Source organism: Cyrtonyx montezumae, unplaced genomic scaffold, assembly GCF_038088225.1.
Source record: "Cyrtonyx montezumae isolate F1298 unplaced genomic scaffold, pur_monq_1.0 scaffold_23, whole genome shotgun sequence".
Taxonomy (NCBI): Eukaryota; Metazoa; Chordata; class Aves; order Galliformes; family Odontophoridae; genus Cyrtonyx; species Cyrtonyx montezumae.
The window spans coordinates 5,175,569-5,196,774 of NW_027071970.1; the positions used below are offsets into that span (position 1 = coordinate 5,175,569).

Genomic DNA, 21,206 nt, shown 5'->3' on the forward strand with positions numbered 1-21,206 from the left:
AATGGGATCATCCTCAGTATGTGCTGTTGGAGGCAGCTTTAACTCTGTTACTGCACAGCTTTCCAGGTGTCGTTAACCAATTAAAATAGCAGCAACACTGCCACCCAGTGACATGGGTATAGACTGCCTGCTTTCAGTAGTGTATTATTTCCACTTAGATCCAGAAATGTCTCAATGAGCCACAAACACGAAGCCTTTAAAATCTGGTGTCCTCTGGTCGTATTCCCATTGTGTTTGGACTGTTTAATATGTTTACTCCCCAAATGGGTTAAAACAGCAGACAAAAGTGGAGTACTGCTTATGCCCTTGTTCCCTCTTTTCACCTTCACAGTTGCGGATGTTCATGGTGTGGCTTATTGAGGCTTCATGCCAGTGTGGGTTCTGGTACAAAGTGGTGGTTTTTACTGGGATCTCTCCCCCCAGAAAACACACACTTCATACAGTTCAGGATTGCTGCTGGACTTGAGTCCAGCAGTGTACCTGGTTACCATGCTGCCTTTATGTAGTTCACAGTATTAAGGATGAAGTGCACCATCTAAAAATACTTCAGAAAATTTATTGAAAAACTCACATACAAATGGTGATTTGGCCCCAAGAGAAGGCAGACCAGAATCAGCTCTTCCATATCTCAAAATAAAACTTTTCCCTAATACTGCATCACATTTCTATCTTCCTTGCAAACAGAAATAATAAAGTCTTTTAAGGAAGGCAACAACAAATCAAACTCTTAGAAATACAGAAGTTTGAAAGTGCCTGGGAGCTTGTTCCCTCACCAAGTGTTAGAGCAGGGGTCTTGCTGAGTCCTTGTAGGTAACTGGTTCCTGCTTTACCCATGCTCCTCTCCCACCAGCTGAGGCACTTCCGCCCTGTTCTGTCACAACTGCATAAACAAGCAAGAAACATTTTAAATTTTCTAAGCCAAAGCAAATCCATTGGTGCAGTTCTTCCCCATCTCGTGGTCTCTGGCCGTAGTCTGCTGCTTTTGTCTGCTTCTTTCAGATGCAGAACAACAGAGGTCAGTATTTGTTAATTTAAAGGACAATTTGGTATTTTGAGAGGGAAGGAGCTGCCTTAGTTACATCCATGCTTCTTGGAGTTTCCTAAACCCTATGCCAAGATGTCAATGTTGCTGAGATGGTTTCATCAAATTCCTGGATGTTTTATCCTTTCCATTCTCTGAGCATCAGAGCTCTCAGCTATGACACTCCCAATCCTGAGCTTTCACTCTAATCCTGCAACCTTAAGAACAGGTATTTTGGAGGCACTGCATTTTCTACCCGCACTGACCACAGCCTGCCCTAAGCTGCATTACTTTGTCCCCAAGCCATGTAGCAGGTCAAAGGCTGTACGTTTTAAGCAAGTTCAACAGTATAATAATACATGAGAAATTCTACACATTACATGCAAGAGATTTATAACAGACTCTGAAATAGAAGGGAAAGCTGCACACACTCCCCACAGCCCCGGAATGGAGCTTGGATATCAGTTTTCTGCATAATACCTATTCAGTGTCGGAATGTTCTTAGTGAAGCTCTGCAATACTTCAGGCAGACAGCAAATTTCAGGTAACCTTCAACCAGAAGAACAAGATATACACAGGATTTAAGAACAGGGATCACTTGCCAAGAAAGCTGCTGTTCTGAGCCAAAAGGAAGAGTGACTGTAAAAACAGAAGTTTAAAAATCAAACTATCACCTATGAGTTACTTAAACATTAAAAAAATCATAAAGATTATCAATTAGCTGTGCACCAGAAGAATAAGTTTTCTATGCAGACAGCTGCATCACTGAGAGGCCAGTGTACTTGCTCCTTCATGCCAGCAGGATGTCAGATACAAACTGGGATGCTAAGACTCAACCTATTACTTGGAAAGGAATTTTTCTTCAATAAAAGCCTCAGTTTGGGTTTCTCTGGAAAAGGCTAAGGACTTAAGACCACAGGACATCCTCTGCCTTGTTGAAGCAGCATGCATGGAGAAAAGCTAGAGCCATAGTGCGTTCAGGATTCCCTAACACCCTAAGCAGGATACAATATTACTTTGGCATACATCTGTATAAACTTTGTGGCATTGTTATGGCATGATCTGGCTTAGAGCATGGATCTAGCTTTCCTCATGCAAACAACAAGCATTCTCTTCACCATCATCGTCAGCAGTCTCCAAGTCTGGGACTCATTTACCTTGACACTCAGCATTTGACTGCCTTTACACCAGAAAATGAGCTCCCTCTTACCTGATTATGTCCCATCCTTTGCAAAATTAAAGGACATCACTTATTTAATCTAGTTACACTGTCCTGAACTGACTTCCCAGCTCAATTCATATAAAGAATCACATCACAACGTCCAAGGTGAATCAGCTGTCTAGGGAACCAATTCTCTCTAGCCTTTGTGCCATGTGGGGAGGAAGAGCATTAAAACCCACATTCACGAGACCATAAACGAAAGATGACTACAGTTTATAGTCACCTTCCAAGTCAGCAGCCACTTTTACTTTCTGCAAAGCTGGGGGTTCTGCTCAGCTGTGACACTCCTTCCCTACCAAGTAGCAGACTGTATCATTTCAGTACCGGAGTTCACAAGAACAAGCTGAGGATGAAGCAGCAATTGCCTGAAGAGCTGTCTTCCTTCAGGGGTGACTCTCCTGTCTGACTACACTCAGGAGGACGTCCTCCTTTCAATACCTTTCTCTAATGTGGATAAAAGTAACTGACCAAGCACAGTATATACACCAGTCTAAATGGCTCAGTAAGTGAAAAGCATGGCTTGAGCCACCATAGCATTATTTGGAGTTTAAACCTTTCAAGGGGCATTAGGAGGCTATTTCATCATTAACAAAGATGGAAAGCTGCTTCCTTGCTCCAAAGGCCTCTGGGTTGCCTTCTCAGTAAAAATGAGAACATTTAACAGGCCAGAATTATATTTTTAAAACCCTAAAGTCGTGCCTGGCCAACCCATGTTCTTACAATTGCTGCTAGGAAAACAAAAAAACATAATCAAACTTCAGATTCACACAAACCAGAAGGAAGGAGGGAATCAAAACAACAACAACAAAAAAAAAACGTCACAAGGTCACCACTTTCAGTCTACAATTTGGCATCTACAGCTCCATTTCTTCTTCTGCACATCCAGAGATTCCCAAACTGGCATATGGATCTGGAGACATGGCAGTCTGTTGTGATTCAGGGAATGTTTCAGTCCGTGGGTCAAAAGCAGCTTGTGGTGTTGACTGCTTAGCTTGACAGCCTTCAGTACTCTGCTGCCTGAAGTTCTTAACAGAAACAGGCTTCAGTTTATCTGTGAGAAATTCAGGAAGTGGTTTCCAAAGCACCAGCTCCATGGAGGGACGGCTCCTGGAAGGGATGGAGTGTCAGTTAACATAAAGTTCTTCAATCACAACTGATAAATGCAGAAGACCAGTGAGTATCTTCATCCACTGTGCTAGCCTGGAACTATACTCCAGGATGCATATTCCAACCTTTTGCCTATTCAATTTTCCTCTGGTTCCATTACTTCTAGTTCTAGCCCTGTTTTCTTTTCCACCAAACCGGATGGGCATTGCTGGTCACAGCTGAGGACCTTCTTTGGGGAACCCACATACATAAAAATGAGGATATAACCGTTTATTCCAAATATTTCACTCTGTACAAATCAGGGGCACAGAACAGGCAGCTTGATGACCACTGTGGGTACACTTAATTCTGTTTTACATTAGGCTATTTTCCTGTTTTTGGCCAGGTTACACAATGCTGGCTGCATCACACTGTAATTAAGGACATCTCCACAAACACGAGACTGTGTATCTCATTTCATTTGCACGTGTTAGCTACATAGCACCATGATTTCCTCCAGAACTTACATAGACTCTATTATTTTCTTTGTCAGGACTTCACCAAAATCCCTCTTCATCCCTTTTTTAAGGGTATCTGACAGGATAAGAGTGGGCAGATTGCTAACATTTCCATCAGCATGAACTTCCTCATCTTCATCAATTATCCTAGGAACGGAGGGGGAAGAGGGAAATAAACACTATTGAGCATACTTTTAACAGGCACATCCACTGCAGTACAGTTCTGTCCATGTGCACTGCACTGTACAGTGCAGATATGTGGTAGGCTGGGGTACCAGAAGCAGCGGGGCCATGTTAACATGAGTTTCTCTTGGGCCAATATACCCTAAGAATGACTGTAACCACAGAAGCCACTCGAGCAGCTTCTGGTACCTGAGCTAGCTTTGTTATCTTTGCATCGTCCAGCAGTGCACAATGACACTAAGAAAACATAAACCACATTCATTTCTTGGGAAGGTGTACAATTCAGTCCTATTCCAACCGTGTCTTAGTTCCATCTGTTCGTTTTAAGAATTACTGAAAAGCTACTGCATACATTTCTTAATCTTGAAAGACTTTGTATCAACCTCTCTGAGATTAAAACAGCACAAAACGTTGAGGAATCCAGAACAAAGTGGAGGCATCTCCTCTGTTTTTTATAAACCTTTTAAAGAAAATTTAGCAGAGCAGCTGGGAGAGGTGGGGAATAATCCTCTGAGGCATAAAGCATACTCTGTAATGCAGATATAGCCAAATAATTATGAGAAATGACTGCTCGTTTTTACCCATGAAAAATGCATTCTTTCATGCACCATGTTTTAAGCACTCATGTAAAAAAATTTGGCTTTTCAATTTACGTAACTTCTTTGCTTCTCTAACTGTCCACAGCAGTCACTGCAGAATATTCTGGAATACCAGCTCAACTGCAGTCAACCAATACATACACATGACATTCCCAAGTGTCTTTGGAAGGCAAGAATGCAGTTTATTACATGACTATAGGGGACTGACAAGAGCCACCCCCCTTCCAAGCCACCTGATTCTTAACAAGATGAACCTCAGATTAATACATGAGGAAAGAAATCTGATTCATGCTATTCTGTACACTCACAAATTCATATCTATCCTGAGCATTTTGAAGAATTAGTATCAGAACAAGCTATGATTTGTTGGGAAGGAAAAGCTGAGCTCAATTCTGAATAGATAATGTAAGTTAGAAATGTGAGCTCTGGATACACACAGAAGAACCCAGGACAGTATATTGATGCTGTGTGATGATTTCAAGGAGACAGTTATTTATTCAGCATCTCTTGTTCATACATCCTCAAGTTCAGATCACATAATCATGCACAACACTCACAACTCCACAGGCAGCTTACAGACATCACTCACACAGAACGTTCATCCCAGACTGAGCAGTGTGGCAACACTGTTGTAAATGTTGCTTTTACCCCTCAATACCCACGAAAACCAGGTAAAGCTCAGTAAAGCCAGGCCAGTCAATCCCTGCATTTACCTGTCCTCAATTTCCTGAAGCTTCCTGCGAGCAACCTCGCACTGCTGCTCCCCCATTGTCTGCTCCATTTCTTCACAGGGAATTTCTAACATGGCAGTTTCGGGATGGCTGCCACCATACTGACTTGTTGCCACCTCCCCAGCCGCCTGCTGACCTGCACAGAGAATCCACTCCTCAGTGCTGGGATTCAAAGGGCAGTTTTTGGCTCCTGTCAGTCTCTTCTTCTTCACAGGACAGCTAGGAAACAAAATTAAGTTTACAATTGATCCAAGAGAAACGTGGTATTCTACAGGAAAATATGTCAGAGAAAGTCATGAGAAGCACATTTCACCTGGCTTGATGAACTATGAAATAATACATCAGCACTGCTCTTATTAACATGGGGGTATCCATGCAAGAACATCAGTACTATACAATTACTGAGGAAACTGCAACGTGTTTGGGCTCATGTGCAATTCAGGGGAAGAGTTCCAAATTGAAGTGATGGAATAAGTTCCCTTCCTATACATTCTGTAGACAAATGAGCTCAATTACTTATGGAAATTATTTTTTTTCAGGATACAAAACACAAATTGAATTTACCCTTCTGACTCTTCTTCTAGCTTATGCTTCCTTCCACATCGAAGGGAGACACTGCAAAACAGACAGAAATAGTTACTGGTGGGTACATACATGTTTCTGTGACACTAATTTCCAAACACATTCCTCTCTTTTCAAACTTCACTCACAGCCTGAACAACGCTAAGAGCAACAGTCACCGTATGTCACCAGCTGCAAAGGGAGTGCAAATCTCTGATAAAAAGGTCCATTTTGTTCCAACAGTCGTGTAAGGCTGTAACTGCTGAGCTCTGAGCAGAATGCCTGATCATTTCTTCTCCTTTATGTTAGCTATTTTCTTCACCAAGGAGCCAGAGCAACTTGTACTACAATCCAAATGCTGAAGGAAGCAGCACGTGATCTAACTTCAGCCCCTTAATACGATGCCTCATGGCAACATGCTCAAATTAAACATAACCAAACAGCAACATTTCACAGAACCGTTTGAATCCTTACAAAAAAAATTGTTTCCGTACATTTCAAAGAGCAATTCTATTTTTAAAATGTATCAGAGCTTAAGAGCTTATCAGAAGGCGCAAAATTTGGGCACGTGAGAAGGCAGTGATGCTTAATAAAGCCAAGAGCAAGGTGTTGCAGTTGGGTAAAGCAATCCTGGGTATGGGTACAGACTGGGAGAAGTCACTGAGAGCAGCCTGGAGAAGAGAAGGCTCTGGGAAGCCCCTCTTTGCTGCCTTCCAGTACTTGCTGGACACTTATGAGCATGAGGGAAGTGACTTCTTACACTTATAGTGACAGAACATGAGGGAGTGGCTTTACACTAAAAGAGGAGACTGAGTTTGGATGTCAGGAAGAAATTCCTCACTCAGACGGCACTGAGGTCCTGGCACTGCTGCTCAGAGCTGTGAGTGCCCCATCCCTGGAGGTGCCCGAGGCCATGGATGGGCCCTGGGCAGTGTGAGCTGGGAGCAGCCAGCCCACGGCAGGGATGGGATGGAGCTATGGGATCTCTAAGCTGCCCTCCAACCTCAGCCACCGCGTGCACCTACGACCACGATCTCGGTAAATTCGCTCAGGTTTCTTTTGTTTTTCAAAGCTTCTTCATCCCCCAGCAACAGACTTGAAGGCAGCAAGGCAACCAACGCAATTCTAACGTGCAGGTACCGCAATACTGGAAGAAAACAAAGCACGAGCGCTCTGGGAACCGAGGCGGATCCGAGGGCCGGCACAGCACCGGGCGCGGCCGTTCCCGCACTCACCGGCTGTGGCTCCGCTGCGGGTGCGGCGCGGGCGTGAAGGAGCCCACGGGGGGCACGGCCACGGCCTCGTTGTAACTGCCGAGCGCGGCCAAGGAGGCGATGTCAAAGCCGCCGGGCGGGCACACGCCGGACGAGCCGCAGCCGCTCCCGTTCCCCGCGGCGTCGCCGGGCAGGGCGGGGCGGTCGGGGGCAGCGGCCTGCGGGAACTCCAGCGCGGGACCCGCGGGGATGCCCTGGCAGGACCTGCCCAGAGCCGCCATTCCTTCTGCCGGGGAGAAAGAAAGACGCCGTCAGCGCCGAGCTCCGTCCCCACCCTCCGCCGCCCTCAGCGCGGCCCGCGTTGCTCCGTCAGCCCCGGGCCTCAGCCCCGCGATCCGTACGAGCACCGCGCCGGGCCGCCCCCCCCTCACCCGCTCCCGGAGCGCTCCGGGCCGGGCCCGAAGTTGTCCGACCCCGGCAGAGCCCCGCTCGCTTCCAGGCCTTCCGCCCCGCCGCGCGGGGCACGCTGGGAGCTGTAGTTCTGCGGCCACCGCGGGGCGCGGCGGGAGATTGAATGCAGCGGCGTTCGGCGTACGGCCGTAGGGCGCCGCCTGAGCGCCATCCGCGCGGTGATCCCGATCCCGGCGGGGCGGATCTGCGGCATGAGCCGCGGGTCGGGGCGGGCCGGAGCCCGGTCCCGCTCAGCTGAGGGCTGCGGGCAGGAGGCGGGCATGGCTCCGGAGCGCCAGGTAACGCAGTGCGGTGCTCATCGGGAGCCGAGCGCGGGAGCTGCGGGGCGGATGGAGGGAGTTTTTGTAAGACGTGTCGCCGGGGCTGTCGCTGCTCTCGGCTTTTGGTGTCAGCTGTTGCGGCTTTGTGAGGCTTTTGGGTATTTAGGGCAGTGAGGTCCCAGCGCTGCTGCTCCGAGCTGTAGGTTTCGCATCCCTGGAGGTGCCCGAGGTCACGGGTGGGCCCTGGGCAGCCTGAGCCCCGCGGCAGGGGTGGGATGGAGCCGGGGGATCCCTGAGGGCCCCTCCATCCTCTCTGTGATTTCCGTCTTAATTAAGACTGAGAAGGATCCCCGTGGCTGCAGGTGGAGCACGAACATCTGTGTTTTCCTACAATAACAACTCACTTTCTTTGGCGCCTTTTGTCCCTGTAGTGTAGTTTACTATTTTTTGCAAAGGAAATCTAATTCAGCCCGTGCTGAGGATGGAGTCCCAGCCCCTGCTGAGCGCACCCAGCAAGGTAAGCGGAGCTCTGTGGCCTCACAGATGGGTCCTGCAGAAAGTCCATGGCTCTAACAGTGCAGCGTGGTTGTGGAAGTCCCAGCTTTTCCTTGGTTAATGAGGTGGAATGCTCATAAACCATCACGAGTCAAGTAACTCGTGAAGCACACAGGGCTGTTGTCTGTAGCCTAAGAAATCCGGGCCCAAACTCCAACACATGTGACACAGCATGTGAGCAGGCTGACTTGGGCAAGAAGTAAAATGGAGGTGTCATGGGAAAAGAAAGTGGATGTGGTTCAGGTCAGTGATCCTGGGCTAATTTCCTGGCTACTTGCAGTGTCTTCTCACTTTCTAATGTTAACTCTCACCCTGGAACCAGAGGCTCAGAAGAGTAAGAGGGTCTTAGAGAGAAGGAGTGGACCTGTAGCTCATCGTAGTGGATGTTATATGCAGGGGTTGCTGTGCTGCTTCTTGTTTGTTCCACTCTAATTGTGCTTGGATGGCCTGTGGTTCTGTTATGTAGATTAAAACCATGTCTTCAGCAGGCACAGGAAATCATTGCCAGGGTTATCTTGACTTTGGACTATTTTAAACTTGAAGTTATGCATGAAACTTAATTTTATTGCTGGAAGAAGATAAATGGGAATGGAGAGATTACGAGTGGAAATGATGTCAGAAGTAATTATTCTCAGCAAGAAGTAAATTGTAAGATGTAATCAGCATTGCTTTTTTTCTGATTTGTTTGTACTTAAGTGGAAGATATTCACAGGCTGTTGGAAACCAGTTCCCCTTTGTGTGTTTCTGATGATGGCGTTCTCAGTTTTATTTTCCTCATTCCAAACTGTTCTGCAAAGTCTCATTCAAACATCAGCACCTCTTAACTGAGGTAGAGGGCACATGGCACCATCTGTTGGCCTGCTGCCACGGATGTTCCTCACGGAAGCAAAATGAAGGTGGTTACAGGGCATGGCTGTGCCCCGTGAGGCACACGAGGCATGTGGATGGTACTTGGTTAACAGAAAGACCTGTGTGCAGTGCCTGCATTTGGCACGTGTCACTTTTGTTTTCCTACATCATTCAGCACAGCCCTTTTTGGTTACTCATCGCCTTGGCTGTCTGTGTAAAAAGTAGAGAGGGTGAACAGCATGGTTGGTGCAAAACACGTTCCCACAGTTCAGTAGATGCCATCAGCTGTGCAGTGGTTGAGTATCCTACAGTTAGTCTGGAAGTTTGTCACGTCTGTGTCCCCAAAAGACACTACAATTGTGGCTGACGTCGGTGTTTCTCGTGCTACAGATATTCGAGGGCTTGTATCATTTTCTAACCAAGTACTTTTGCTGTCTGAGAGGTCCGTGATTACCTCGCTGACTTTTCTCCTAGGTGTTGCACATGTGTGAGGTCAAGGGCCTGCCTGTGTTCACACGTAACCTTCTTGTTCTCTAGTTTCCCAGCTGGACCTTGTTTCTGGCTGTTTGCTCTGTGGGAATTGGAGGGACCTTTCAGTACGGATATAATGTTTCCATTATCAATGCCCCCACACAGGTAAAGCACTCTGTTCTGTGGTAATTCAGCTTTAGAATAATTAACAGAATAAATGATAAATAACATCTTCCAGTGAGCCAGGAACGTTGTATCTGCTATTGCATTTATCTGCTGGGTCAGATTAGATCCTGCTTGTTAGCTCCCACAGTGGGATTCCAGGATCTGGGATGCTGTAGTTACACCATTCTTTCTCTACTGCAGCACATACACAAGTTCTTAAATGAAACCTGGGCCAGTCGTTATCACGTGGAACTCAATCCAGACCTGTTGACTTTTCTTTGGTCTGTCATTGCTTCTATCTTTTCACTTGGTGGCCTGTGTGGAGCCCTTATTGGAGGCAGCATGGCAATCCAGCTTGGCAGGTGAGTCAGAGGGACAGGCCCAGAGCACGTTCTGTTCTCCTACTTTCTTCCTAGGAGTACTTCCAAGAGTATGGGAACACTGTGTGGAAACATGTTTCCCTGAGCGTGCGTCTGTGTCCTGTATTAATGGTAAGGATGTGCTGTGAGATGTGTAATATTTCATTATCATTCCATACAAACGCAGTGTGAACGAGCAGGGCCATGCTCCTACCTTGCCAGGGGTGGCTGTTCTTAGATGTGTGTGTACAGTTGTATCAGCTTTCCTGTTAGCAGCATGTCTCTTCTGACTAAAGCCCATTTTTCCACATTACCCAAAATTAAAACATTTTTGAAAGCGTGTTATCGATTATTCCTTATTTTCTGTCCCCCTTTAGGAAGGGAGCTCTTCTGATGAATAATGCTATAGCCATACTGGCTGCCATTTTAATGGGGATCAGTTTTCCAACAGGATTGTTTGAGTTACTGATTGTTGGAAGGTTTTTGGTCGGTATAAATTCAGGTAAGGGGTTTCCTATTCCTGCTTTCAGTACACTGTGGTGTATGATGACTTAACATTACTGGTGGATCTCAGATATGACAGTACATCCTTGTATGCTGCTTTGTAGATACGATCTGAAAGACATTCTGTTGTTTAATTTGGAATCTTAAGGCAGATAAATTCACAGGAAAAGTCCAGTTTCCAATGTATTTCAGTTCAGTGATATATTTCAAAGCAAAACTGGAGGCTGAAAAGACTGGAGCCTTGTAATGCTGAGCTGCCATGGTGTGACCTGTTTGCAAAGGAAGGAAGAACCGCATCTTTGGTGTGGTTGTAATTAGCCAGAAGAAGGTAATATTTCATTAATGGCATCCCAATAAACAGAGTCTGGTAAAGGAACAAGCATTCTTATCCAGGGTTAAGTGGACAATATCATATGATGTGTGAAATCACTTCTAAGATTACAGTCTGCTCATAGCGAAATGTTTGACTTGCAGGTGTTGGGCTCTGTGTGCAACCCCTGTACCTTGGGGAGGTTGCCCCAAAACATCTCCGAGGAAGCATGGCCATGGGTAGTTCCATCTTTCTGACTGGGGGCATTCTGACAGGACAAATAATTGGTTTGAGGTGAGAAATGTATATACTTTTCTACCTCATATTACTTGTGTGTAAGGAATTGCAATTCCCTGCAGCTTCCTGAGAAGTCCTCACTGTACCTCTTCCGAACCAACTCATACAGAAGGTCTGACAGCAAAACCTGAGAAACCTACTGTTGCCATTTTACTCTTCAAACTGCAAACTGTCTGTACTTTCTCCCCAGGGAATTATTCTCAGTTTTGATGTGTCAAACAGAACAGCACCAGTAGGTGGGTACAGTTATGCCTAGATCATTTTTTTTGCCAATTTTTGCTGGAGAGTGGAGTGTAACGCAATGGGTATGACAGCACTTGAGGGAGGGCCTCTTTAATTTCTGTACGATAGCACTACTGCTGGTTTTGCCCCTTGTGAGATCAGATGAGGTTGCTAAGGACCTTGTATGGTTGGTTCCTGAAAAAATCTAGATGAAAAACTTCTTTCATGAAGTCTGCCACAAGCTTCCTCCTGCCCTAATGAGTCACAGCTTGTTATCTGCTTCATCTTTTTTTTTCCCCTCTTCTCTCTGTCCCACCACCCTAAGCCCTTGGAAGTTCCTTTTTCCTTATACCATTTTCTGAATTAACTGATTTTGCTGAATGCTTTGGGTTTGAAGTGCAATGAGATTAATTAGAATGCAAACTTAATGCAAACTAATCTAAGATCAGTACTTAGAATGCAACACACTTTCTATTCAATCCGTTTAGATTGTTCACAATTCCTCATCTTGGTAATTGCAACTGTACTAATGTTAACAATCCCTTTCTATGTAAATACAGCTTCTCATTAGATGAGCTCTGAATGGGAGTTGGGATCAGGTGACCTTCTGCTTTCCTTTCAATGGCAAATTATTGTATGATTCTCAAAAGCAGTGGGGAGTTCTGGTGCTAACCTTAAAGTGAAGTTCTTATGCTTTTACTTTCCTGTATTGCTAGAAAACACTGCTACAGCAAATCTGAAACTAATGCTTGGAATCAACACAGCAGCAAGCAGCAGGAAAGCAGCATTGCTTGTTTCTTCCTGACTGAAGCCTGATTTCAGAGTAGCTGGAAAATGCTTGGAAACCTCTTTCTGTTGAGGTTCATAAGATGGTTACAGGAAGCTTCTGTTGAAGGGCAAACATCTTGCTTTCTCCCCACATCTCTCCCAGGGAAATATTAGGTGCAGAAGCATATTGGCCTCTTCTGCTATCCAGCAGCTGTGTTCCAGCGTTTGCCCAACTTTTGTTCCTGCCATGGTTTCCTGAAAGTCCCAGATATCTTCTTATTGATAGAGGTGATGAGCTGAGTTGTGCCAAAGGTAACTCACAGTGGTTCTTCTTTCTCTGCATCTTCAGAAGTTTACAATGAGTGCTTTGGGTTCCAGAGTTTACTTTTCTCTTTATCAGCACAGCAGAGTTACATGGCCTTTGGTCTTGAATCCAAATGACTTAATGTAATCTTTTGCTTTACAATTAGTTATCTTCACTGCAGTCCACTGAATGCATCCCACTGGCAAAATTAAAGACATGGACATAACAGAGACGTGATGATTGTCTGGAATTGAAGAAGACTGTAACGTGCTGTGAATGTCCTCCAGTGAGAGGACTCTTTTGTGGTTTGTGGCCCAGATATAAAGCAATTCCAAGCAGTTTGCCTTGGGAGTACTTCAAACTCAGATGTTCCACTTCAATAAAAGGAAAGGAGTGCCTCAAATCTCCTGATCCACCATGGCAAAACATAAGTAAAGATAATACCCTTCCTTCTAGAAAACCAGCAAGCAAAAAACAAGTCACAAAGCAAATCACTGTTTTTCTTAGCTTCTTAAAGCAGAAAACTTTTGTATCCTAGCAAAAGTGGGGTCCCTGTGGGGAGAGATGAGTTTCCAGAAACTGTGGAATAGGTAAAAGTGAGTGTGTCCTGTTGTGTTTTATTTTTAGCTCTGAAGCGATTTCACGGCTCCTCACAGTATCAGAGAGAGATGGAGGACATACAGCAGGAGTGCTCTGCCTTGGATGGGGAGAAAGCCAAGAAGCCGTGGCAGCTCTTCGCTGACCGCGCTGTGCGGTGGCAGCTCGTGACTGTCATCGTGATGACTATGGGCCAGCAGCTCAGTGGGATAAATGCTGTAAGATTTGGTACTTGGATAATCAGGTGGTTTTGGCTTCCATTTATTTCTCAACCTTTTGTTCAAGTAAGGGGTCTACGTAGGGAAGCTTACAGAAATAAGCTGAGGAAGAGCACCTTTGTCTTACTCAGATTTATTGAATTGAAGCACATTTCTGTGTGTCAGTTTATTCCCTTCTTTTCATTTCTGTGTTATGTGAATTACTTGCAAGAATGGCTTAATTCTGGTGCTGACATCTTTATACTTCTGAAAAAGTGAGGAAAGGTGGACCAGCTTGTCCCAGCATGTGTAGCTTCAGAACGATGAAGCATTAAATATATAATTATTCAAGGAAGTTGAATAATTATATTTGCTTTTGTGATAGCAGTATATTTACCTAGACACGAATGCAAGTTACGTTAGTAAGTCATGAAACTGATTCAGGTGTATGATTAACATCAACGTGGTTTTGTCTCCAGCTGACAGTTCACTTATTGCAAATGCCTAATCCTGTCTTTCTTTTTCCTTCTGTTGTAGATTTATTTCTATGCAACCTACATTTTCGAGCAGGCTGGGATCTCAGCTGAAAAAATCCCCTATGTGACACTTGGCACTGGTGCTTGTGAATGCCTCACAGCACTCACCTGTGTATGCAACAGATCCTTCTGCTTTTTACTGCAGACAGAAATGATTTCACGGTGGTGGAATACGAGCTTGGTGTGGTAACAAAGCACTATGTCTTGTCTGTAGGGTTTGCTTATAGACTGCGTGGGAAGAAGATACCTCATCCTTGGGGGATATCTCCTGATGACCCTCTGGAGCATTGTTTTAACGTTCTCTCTGACTTACCAGGTGTACAGTAGCACTCGTTTATGTTACATGATATAAACAACAGTGGGTGTGAATCTGTGAGAGTCAAAGAGAAGCTGGAAGATGGGAGCTGTGCTGGTGACACAGCACTGTAGAAATGGCACCAGCTGCAACGCTGTTTGGTTCTGGAGCTATTTCTATAAAGTAAGAGAGAGCTCTCAGAAGATTTGGTCCTGTGTTTGTTTTAAAGTTGCAGCTGTGTTCACTGCTGACAAAACTGCCTAACATTTGTACTATCCTTTAATGTAATTCTTGGCTGAAATACTGGAGAGTGCTGATATTAAGCATCAGAGCCTGCTTCAGTCATTTAACTGTAAAGCAAAGTCAAACAGAAATATGTTGTGAATGCTTCGATTCAAAAGGTGCTTCAATCTATTAAATGTAAATGAACAAAACCAGTGGGAAATCCCTGGAGATATTCACAGTGCCTTTAGTTAACCACAGGAAGACAACATCTCACCACATTTTCTGATGTAGTATTAAGAGATGCATCGTGTGTCAGCTCAGGTGAGGTTGTCCCACAGATCTCCTGAAATGAACGTGGAGAGGAAATTGTAGCTTTCTTAAACCTCTGAGTTTGCTTTCGAATAATGACATTTCAAGCTCAGGTTTGCACTGTCTGCTGCACAGCTGTAGATGCATGCCTCTGCTAATCCTCGTGCTCCTTTACTGCACTACTGAACTTCGCATACACATTAACAGATTTTCCCCATTGCATTGTTTATGAGAGCGCAGAGATGATTATGTAACTCATGGGATCATCCTGAAATGCCAAAATAAGCACTGACAGAATGTTGAGCTAGTCACAGCACGTAATTATTTTCCATGCTGATGTGACTTTTTCACCTCTTTTCAACAGAAGTACTGGAAGCCATCTGGTACAATCTGAAATTAGCAATACTGACTTTCTCTGAAGCAGTCCTGTTATGTATAGAAGACTTAAGCATCCTTGAATGACTATTGGTGTTATTTGAAGTAAAATAGCTGAGGAATATGTAACTTAAGCTCAAATTTTAAGCTCAATTATCAAAATATGAACTAAAGCTTTTCTTTTCTCTTCTGTTCCAGGAGCTGTACTCCTGGGTGCCTTACGTGAGCATGGCGTCGATATTTGCCTTCATACTGAGCTTTGGGCTGGGACCAGGTATCACCCAGTAAAGAGTGGTTTAAAACGCTGAACTGTCTTGGAGGGTGTGAGAGGGAATGTGAGCAACTCTGCTGTGTAAGGCAGCAGTACTGACATAGTGCTGCTGAGGTTCTCTTAGGGAGTGTGAGTCAGCTTCATCAGAATGAATAGTGCCACACAACCCGAACCTGAGGCTTCTTGGGGTGCATTGTCAGTGCCAGCTGTGCATCACCTGGGGCTCTTAGTTTGGCCTCGCATTCAGACAGGTCATACAAGGAGCAAGAGAAAAGTTGTTACACCTTTAAAGGGACCTTTGGTGCCTGTGCAGTTCTACAGTAGCAGGATCCCTTACTGCGTGGGCAAGAGATGGACCAACGTGCCATTACAAGGTTTAATTTTTAACGTGGTGGGATGAGCAGCACACTGAAGAGCAGCTCCTTCTGCCATTAGGAGTACGTTGTAAGCAGCCACGTGCCACAGTCATGTGTTGTTTCTCACTGCACTCCCCCAGGTGGCATAACCAATACACTGACAGCTGAAATCTTTGTGCAGTCCTCTCGTCCTGCAGCCTGTGTGATCGGAGGCACTGTCAGCTGGGTTAGTTTCTTCACCATTGGAATGCTTTTTCCTTTTATAGTGGTAAGTTGGCATTCCAGGTTGCTTCACCTCCCACTTAACTCTGCTCTAAGGTTCCATCAAGCTGCTCTTGGTTATGAAATGACACTTCAGCATAGGACGCACGCAAACCCTCAACGAAGTACAACCAGTGTGGCATTTTATTGCTTGTTAGGAACTAACATTTAAAGAGATGCAGGAGGGGTTCAGATTTAAAAGGAAAAACAGAAGGTATCAAAATAAGAGAAACTTTCTCAGGTACTGAGATTCGAATGAAACATTTCTTAATGCTCCATGTTTTCATGTTGAAGCAGAGGCAGAATGAGCACTCAGGGCTGGTGGGTCTGTCTTCTCTGGGAGCCCACTGGGTTTTTGTGCTGGGGGTCAGGCAGTCAGGTTCTCATGAAAACAACAGTTTTGTGTTCCAAAACCCACTGTCACACTGAAGTATACTGCCATCATAAATGCCATTTATTTTCAGAGAGGACTGAAGCAGTACTGTTTTGTGGTGTTCTTACTGGAGTGCTCCTTAGTGGCTGCTTTCATCTTCCTCGTAATTCCTGAGACAAAAAACAAATCATTCCTGGAAATCAAGAAGGAATTCCACAAACTTAATTTTGGAGGAAAAAGCAAAGAAAAGGACACAGAACTTAATGAAAGAAGCCAACTCCACGATGACTATTGAAAAAAGAGTAATTTCACAGCTGTAACAGAATGACCTTAATGAGAATTACGAATGCTGTCCTTTAAATTAACACTGTAATGCTATGAACAAGTAGTGTATTCCTTCCTCCTGCATATTCAGAGGAGGCTGCAGTAAAGGCAAGTAAGTCTTCCTAAAATGCTGTTAGAACAGATACTGCTGTTAGAACTCAGTGTTGAGGTAAAATTTGATGATGATTTAAGAATGGGGAAATGGTGGCAAGGGTGATTCGATGAATCCCACTCCGCACTACTCCAGCAGATGCCTTTGGATGGACACTGTCCCTCAGTGTCTCTTGGTTCTGAGCTCCTCCTTCAGCTCTAAGCACCAAACAGCTCTTAGTGCTTCCCAAACAATCTGTAGCTCAGAGTCTGAGGCGTTCAATGCGAACGTGAACTGAGTGCAGAGCTGCTGTGTGAAATGTTCTACTCAGTATGTTAAGGTCTTTAGTTGCTGTTTTTAATTTAAATAATCTCAGCCTCGGATTTGAGGACATGAAATCCCTACTTGCTCTTCTGGAAAGATGCAGGCACTCCACCTCAGAGCACTTGAGGCAGTACAGCACCCCTGTGATTTATCTTTATTAGGCTGTATTAAGTAATAACGAGGTACATCAGAAAGGTTTGTTTCCTAAAGCAGTGACAATAAAACAGTTTGCTGTGTTTGAGGTGGAGCTGTGCTTTCTGTTTTTGCCCCAACCTCACGTCTCAGCACTTCAAACTATCCAACAGGGCTTTAGAACCTCTGCTCATTTTTGAAGGTCATTTCCTGGCTGATGGAAATCAACATCCCCAAAAGCACGAGGGAACAGAAAGGACAGATGGGGATAAGAAAAAAATCCAAATCCTTTCACCTTGAAAGATTTCTCGAGGTGGTTGAGGAGGAGACAAAGCAGAGGACAAGGGAGAGCTGAACGAGCATTCCCTGTGAGCTCCAGCATTCAATCCAGGACGTGTCCTCAACATAAAGCAAACTCTCCATATTTTAGTAGTCAAAACTCAAACTGTAACTGCGTGCTGTTTCTGTGTCTCTTGGATAACGGTTTCCACGCCTGCACCTCTATGAGGACAGTGATCTTGGGCACCCAGAGCAGCTTCTCCTGGCTGTAAAAGCACGGCTGCTCCCAGCTGTGATGGAACAGGCACTGCATCTCCTCTGAGTTTGTCTTCCTTCTCTCAGAATTAAAGCTTTTAACAAAGGGTGGAGGAAGCAAACACCATTTTTCTGGTTTTGGTTATTGAATCAGCTGTTTAATTAAAAATTACATCAATTAATGTTCATGGTAAAGGAGGCACTATCAGGAAGGAATCTTCTTGTTCTTTAGTTTGTCCTCCAAGTTTGCAAAGTACTTCATTTTGGCCAGAAGCTTCTTAGCTTCCTGAAGATCATCTGAAAGGAAATTAAACACAAATTACAGAGCATTACTTGACAGAAGGAGGGCAGAATTTTCAAAATGAATCTCAAGATTCCCTAGCTGTTCCAGACCAAGAACTGCAGGCTGGAGGGGAATATCTCTGACCAACTGCCATCACTGATGAGTGCAAAAGATTGGTAGCACTCTGGTACACGTAGCGGCAATTCCAAAAATGACACTGAAACAACTGCTCCTCAATTAAATTAACTAGTAATTGCATGGGAAGGATGGCTGCTGACAGGGATGGATGCAGCACAGTCCTTAATGCTCAAAGAACAGCAAACTGGGAGGTTGTCCTGCTTCATGTGCCACCACCATGGGCCACGTGACATTTCAGGATTACAATGCATGCTGCATAAACCCAACAATAAAGAAATGCTGAGGCACAGAGAGAAACCTAAGGACTTCTCCCCCTTGTAAAAACCGTATCTGGAATGGTGTGAGCTCCTGCCGACTTATTCTCAATAAGAGGATGGGTGTTTTCTTAAGTGTTTATAACTGATAGATTTACCACAGCTAAGTACTTAATGAAACCATCACCTCGTTCAAAAGCAGCGGTCACCTCTTTGGTCAGTTCTTCTTGTCTGGCTGTAAAACAAATCATTGCATTCACATCTTGTTACATAAATACACGTAACACAAACACACACGGACTGTGGTGCAGAGCTCGTTGTGCTGGCACTGGCACTTTTCATCATCATTCCAGAGGTGTTTCTTTACTCAGATGGCTTTACAGACAGACCAGGGGTCACTGCCACCCCCAGCAGGTGGAGCAGTTTGCAGTGCTGCGGTTAACGTGCTTCTGTTCTGTTTTTATTCCACTTATTCTCATTGCTTTTGACACATTATTGGTACTGCAGATATTGAAGACACTCATTAACTCAGTGTTTCAGCTCTCAATAACCAGAGCAACAGGGAAGCTGCTCGTAGAAAGACAACAATCACTTGATGTAATGGCTGCAAAATGGAAGGTGGAAGTAATACAATATTTAAATAAATTAAGTGATTTCACGTGTTCACCCATATATTTTAATCCACTTTATTTCAGTGGTTCTGCCCTCAGTGTCCCTGATGTGATCTGCTGGAGGTGGAACGTAAAGTTCCTTTTCGTGACCAATGCATCACCTATTCTGCCATCAGAACAGGTGCTGTTACATGGATTTTCTTACACTGGATTGGGTTTTTAGATGGCACGAGTTAGGAAAGACAGTGTACTTATTTCGTGGGGAAAAAAAAAATCAGGTTCTGTTCAGCAACAGAATTTGGTGACAGCGATACGGAAATACCTCCAACTGAAAAGCCATCTTCAGAAAATCTTCCGTGTGATACAAGGGACACAAATGTGAGACTCATTCTGTACAAAACCATCAGCCCTCGACCCACCTTTAATTAAAGCTTCTATTTCTTGGAGGATCTCGTCGTCTTTAGGCTCTGCTAATTTCTCATTGATTTCCATGATTTCCATGAGAAACTCGGAGTCCGTGTCGCAGTCCGTCTCCTGCGCGGGCTCCACCCCGCTGAGCTCCAGCTGGTGGGAGAAGGGCAGTGTGGAAACATGGGCTCTCACATTTGCTTCGCTGTCAGTGCGTGCAACATTACGTACTCTCAGCATGTATCCATGAGCCTGAAATCTGTGTTTTAAACTCATTCCATGAAATCTGCATGGAGTCAGTCTTAAAACCAACTCAACAGCTGCTGAACAAAAGCAAGGAAGCGCACGAACGCAGCGGGGGCTGTTTGTGTCCCAAGGGAATGGCCAGGAGGGCACACAGAGCAGGTACCGCACTGTGTGAGCGGGGCAGGACATCAGTACAATAATTAGTAAAACGTTAACGAACAGAGCAGGCAGGCTGATTGGCTTTCAGACGAGCTTGGTTTTGGTCTCCCTGAAGCCGCTGGCAGTCCTGTTCATTTTTCAGGGAGCAAAGCTGGCACGTTACCCACGGTGTAAATGAATGTTACAGCACTGAGTCACTGCGGCACCACCTGCAGCCCCAACCGCCCCGATGTGGGTGTGTGGATCCACGCATCCCTGCACTCACCAGGTAGAGGCCGCGGCTCAGGGGGTGCAGCAGGGTCTGGTAGGCCTTGTTAATGAGGGAGGAGTGCTGCTCCGAGTAGTGCTGCTCCTTCTGCAGGGGGAAATAACAGTAACACGTCAATAAGCAGTGGCAGAAACACAGCTCCTGCTGCTACCTGAGGCCACAAACCACATAGCTGCACTGTGGCACCGTCAGTATCTAAAGGGGCTGCAAGAAAGATGGGACAGGCTCCTTAGCAGGGTGCGTTGGGACAGGACAAGGGGAGAGGGCTTCAAACTGAAAGCGTGGAGATTTAGATCGGATTCAAGGAAGACGTCGCTGAGAATGCTGGCGGTGAGGCACAGGGTGCACACAGAGGCGGTGCGGCCCCGTCCCTGCACGCACCCACGGTCAGGGGACGGAGCCGCGGGTGTCCGTGTGGGAGCAGCCGGCGCTCGGGGATCCCTTCCGACTCAGACGGTTCTACGATTGCGCGGAGCCGCCGGGGCCGCACTCACCGGCGCTCTGCGGCCGAAGCGGTCGGGGTGCAGCGCGCGCTGTAAGCTCCGGAACCGCCGCTGCAGCCGCTGCGCGTCGACGCGGAAGGAGCGATCACTGCGGGCGACAGAAGGCGGCGTGAGGAGCGCGGCCCGCGGCCGCCGAGGCCGCCCCGCCGGCACTCACCACTCCATGAGACGGAAGAGGTCGGGCCGAGGCGCCGGCGGCTGCAGGGCCCGGCAGCGCGGGCAGAAGTGCGGCCCCGCGTCGGCGCCGGAGAGGGCGGCGCCGCAGCTCCAGCACCGCGGGGCCGGGGCGGAGCCGGGCCCGACGCAGCGCGGCCGCGGGGCCGCTTCGGGAACGCGGAGCGCCCGTCCGATCCGCAGCCGCAGCGCCGCCTGCATCTCCGCACCGCATCCCCGCACCGCGGCTCCCGGCGGCCCCGCGCGGCCCCGCGCCGCTATTGGCTGCGCTCTGTAGCGCGGCGCGTGCGCG

At 46.1% G+C, this 21,206-nt stretch overlaps 3 protein-coding genes across 5 annotated transcripts in view; 1 reads left to right on the top strand and 2 right to left on the bottom strand.

Annotated features, from left to right (window-relative positions):
* CCDC117 (coiled-coil domain containing 117) overlaps positions 1-7,451 on the bottom strand; it is a 40,252-nt gene extending 32,801 nt beyond the window's left edge. The window contains exons 1-5 of one of the 2 annotated variants that reach the window (XR_010622380.1): positions 7,157-7,451; positions 5,925-5,975; positions 5,343-5,579; positions 3,857-3,994; positions 2,578-3,350 (exon numbers count right to left, since the gene is read on the bottom strand). Coding sequence is in view for 1 of the 2 variants with exons in the window: in XM_065738989.1 (XP_065595061.1) it covers positions 3,098-3,350; positions 3,857-3,994; positions 5,343-5,579; positions 5,925-5,975; positions 7,157-7,416 (939 nt within the window). In the remaining variant the exon portion in view is untranslated. Of the gene's footprint in view, positions 1-2,412; positions 3,351-3,856; positions 3,995-5,342; positions 5,580-5,924; positions 5,976-7,156 lie in introns of those variants that run through there. The other variant, XM_065738989.1, reaches the window with a different exon arrangement.
* A 415-nt stretch (positions 7,452-7,866) lies between these two features.
* LOC136050250 (solute carrier family 2, facilitated glucose transporter member 11-like) lies at positions 7,867-17,069 on the top strand. The gene is made up of 12 exons (XM_065738991.1): positions 7,867-7,884; positions 9,808-9,906; positions 10,108-10,268; positions 10,643-10,767; positions 11,244-11,373; positions 12,530-12,678; positions 13,298-13,485; positions 14,002-14,112; positions 14,215-14,316; positions 15,403-15,478; positions 15,972-16,099; positions 16,557-17,069. Exons 1-12 carry the CDS (start codon positions 7,867-7,869, stop codon positions 16,758-16,760), a joined length of 1,491 nt encoding a protein of 496 aa, XP_065595063.1. The 3' UTR covers positions 16,761-17,069.
* Positions 17,070-17,999: 930 nt separating this feature from the next.
* Positions 18,000-21,133, bottom strand: HSCB (HscB mitochondrial iron-sulfur cluster cochaperone). 2 transcript variants are annotated; one of them, XM_065738995.1, is made up of 6 exons: positions 20,898-21,130; positions 20,732-20,828; positions 20,235-20,324; positions 19,576-19,720; positions 18,733-18,780; positions 18,000-18,167 (listed from the first exon to the last, which is right to left on the bottom strand). In XM_065738995.1, the coding sequence occupies exons 1-6, from the start codon at positions 21,113-21,115 to the stop codon at positions 18,076-18,078; spliced, it is 690 nt and encodes a 229-aa protein (XP_065595067.1). In that variant the 5' UTR covers positions 21,116-21,130; the 3' UTR covers positions 18,000-18,075. The 2 variants fall into 2 exon arrangements, with proteins under 2 accessions (XP_065595067.1, XP_065595068.1); XM_065738996.1 differs by lacking the exon at positions 18,733-18,780 and having other exon boundaries at positions 20,898-21,133.
* Between the last annotated feature and the right edge of the window lie 73 nt (positions 21,134-21,206).

What these genes read in the sequence shown, in the direction of transcription:
- LOC136050250 (XM_065738991.1), top strand. An exon ending in TTTGGTCGGTATAAATTCAG is followed by an intron (nt 10,768 to 11,243) that starts GTAAGGGGTTTC and finishes TTTGACTTGCAG; the next exon opens with GTGTTGGGCTCTGTGTGCAA. An exon ending in TGCTTTTTCCTTTTATAGTG is followed by an intron (nt 16,100 to 16,556) that starts GTAAGTTGGCAT and finishes ATTTATTTTCAG; the next exon opens with AGAGGACTGAAGCAGTACTG.
- HSCB (XM_065738995.1), bottom strand. Translation starts at nt 21,115, where the DNA reads ATGCAGGCGGCGCTGCGGCTGCGGATCGGACGGGCGCTCCGCGTTCCC. An exon ending in CTCTTCCGTCTCATGGAGTG is followed by an intron (nt 20,829 to 20,897) that starts GTGAGTGCCGGC and finishes TGTCGCCCGCAG; the next exon opens with TGATCGCTCCTTCCGCGTCG. An exon ending in AATAGAAGCTTTAATTAAAG is followed by an intron (nt 18,781 to 19,575) that starts GTGGGTCGAGGG and finishes TTTGTTTTACAG; the next exon opens with CCAGACAAGAAGAACTGACC.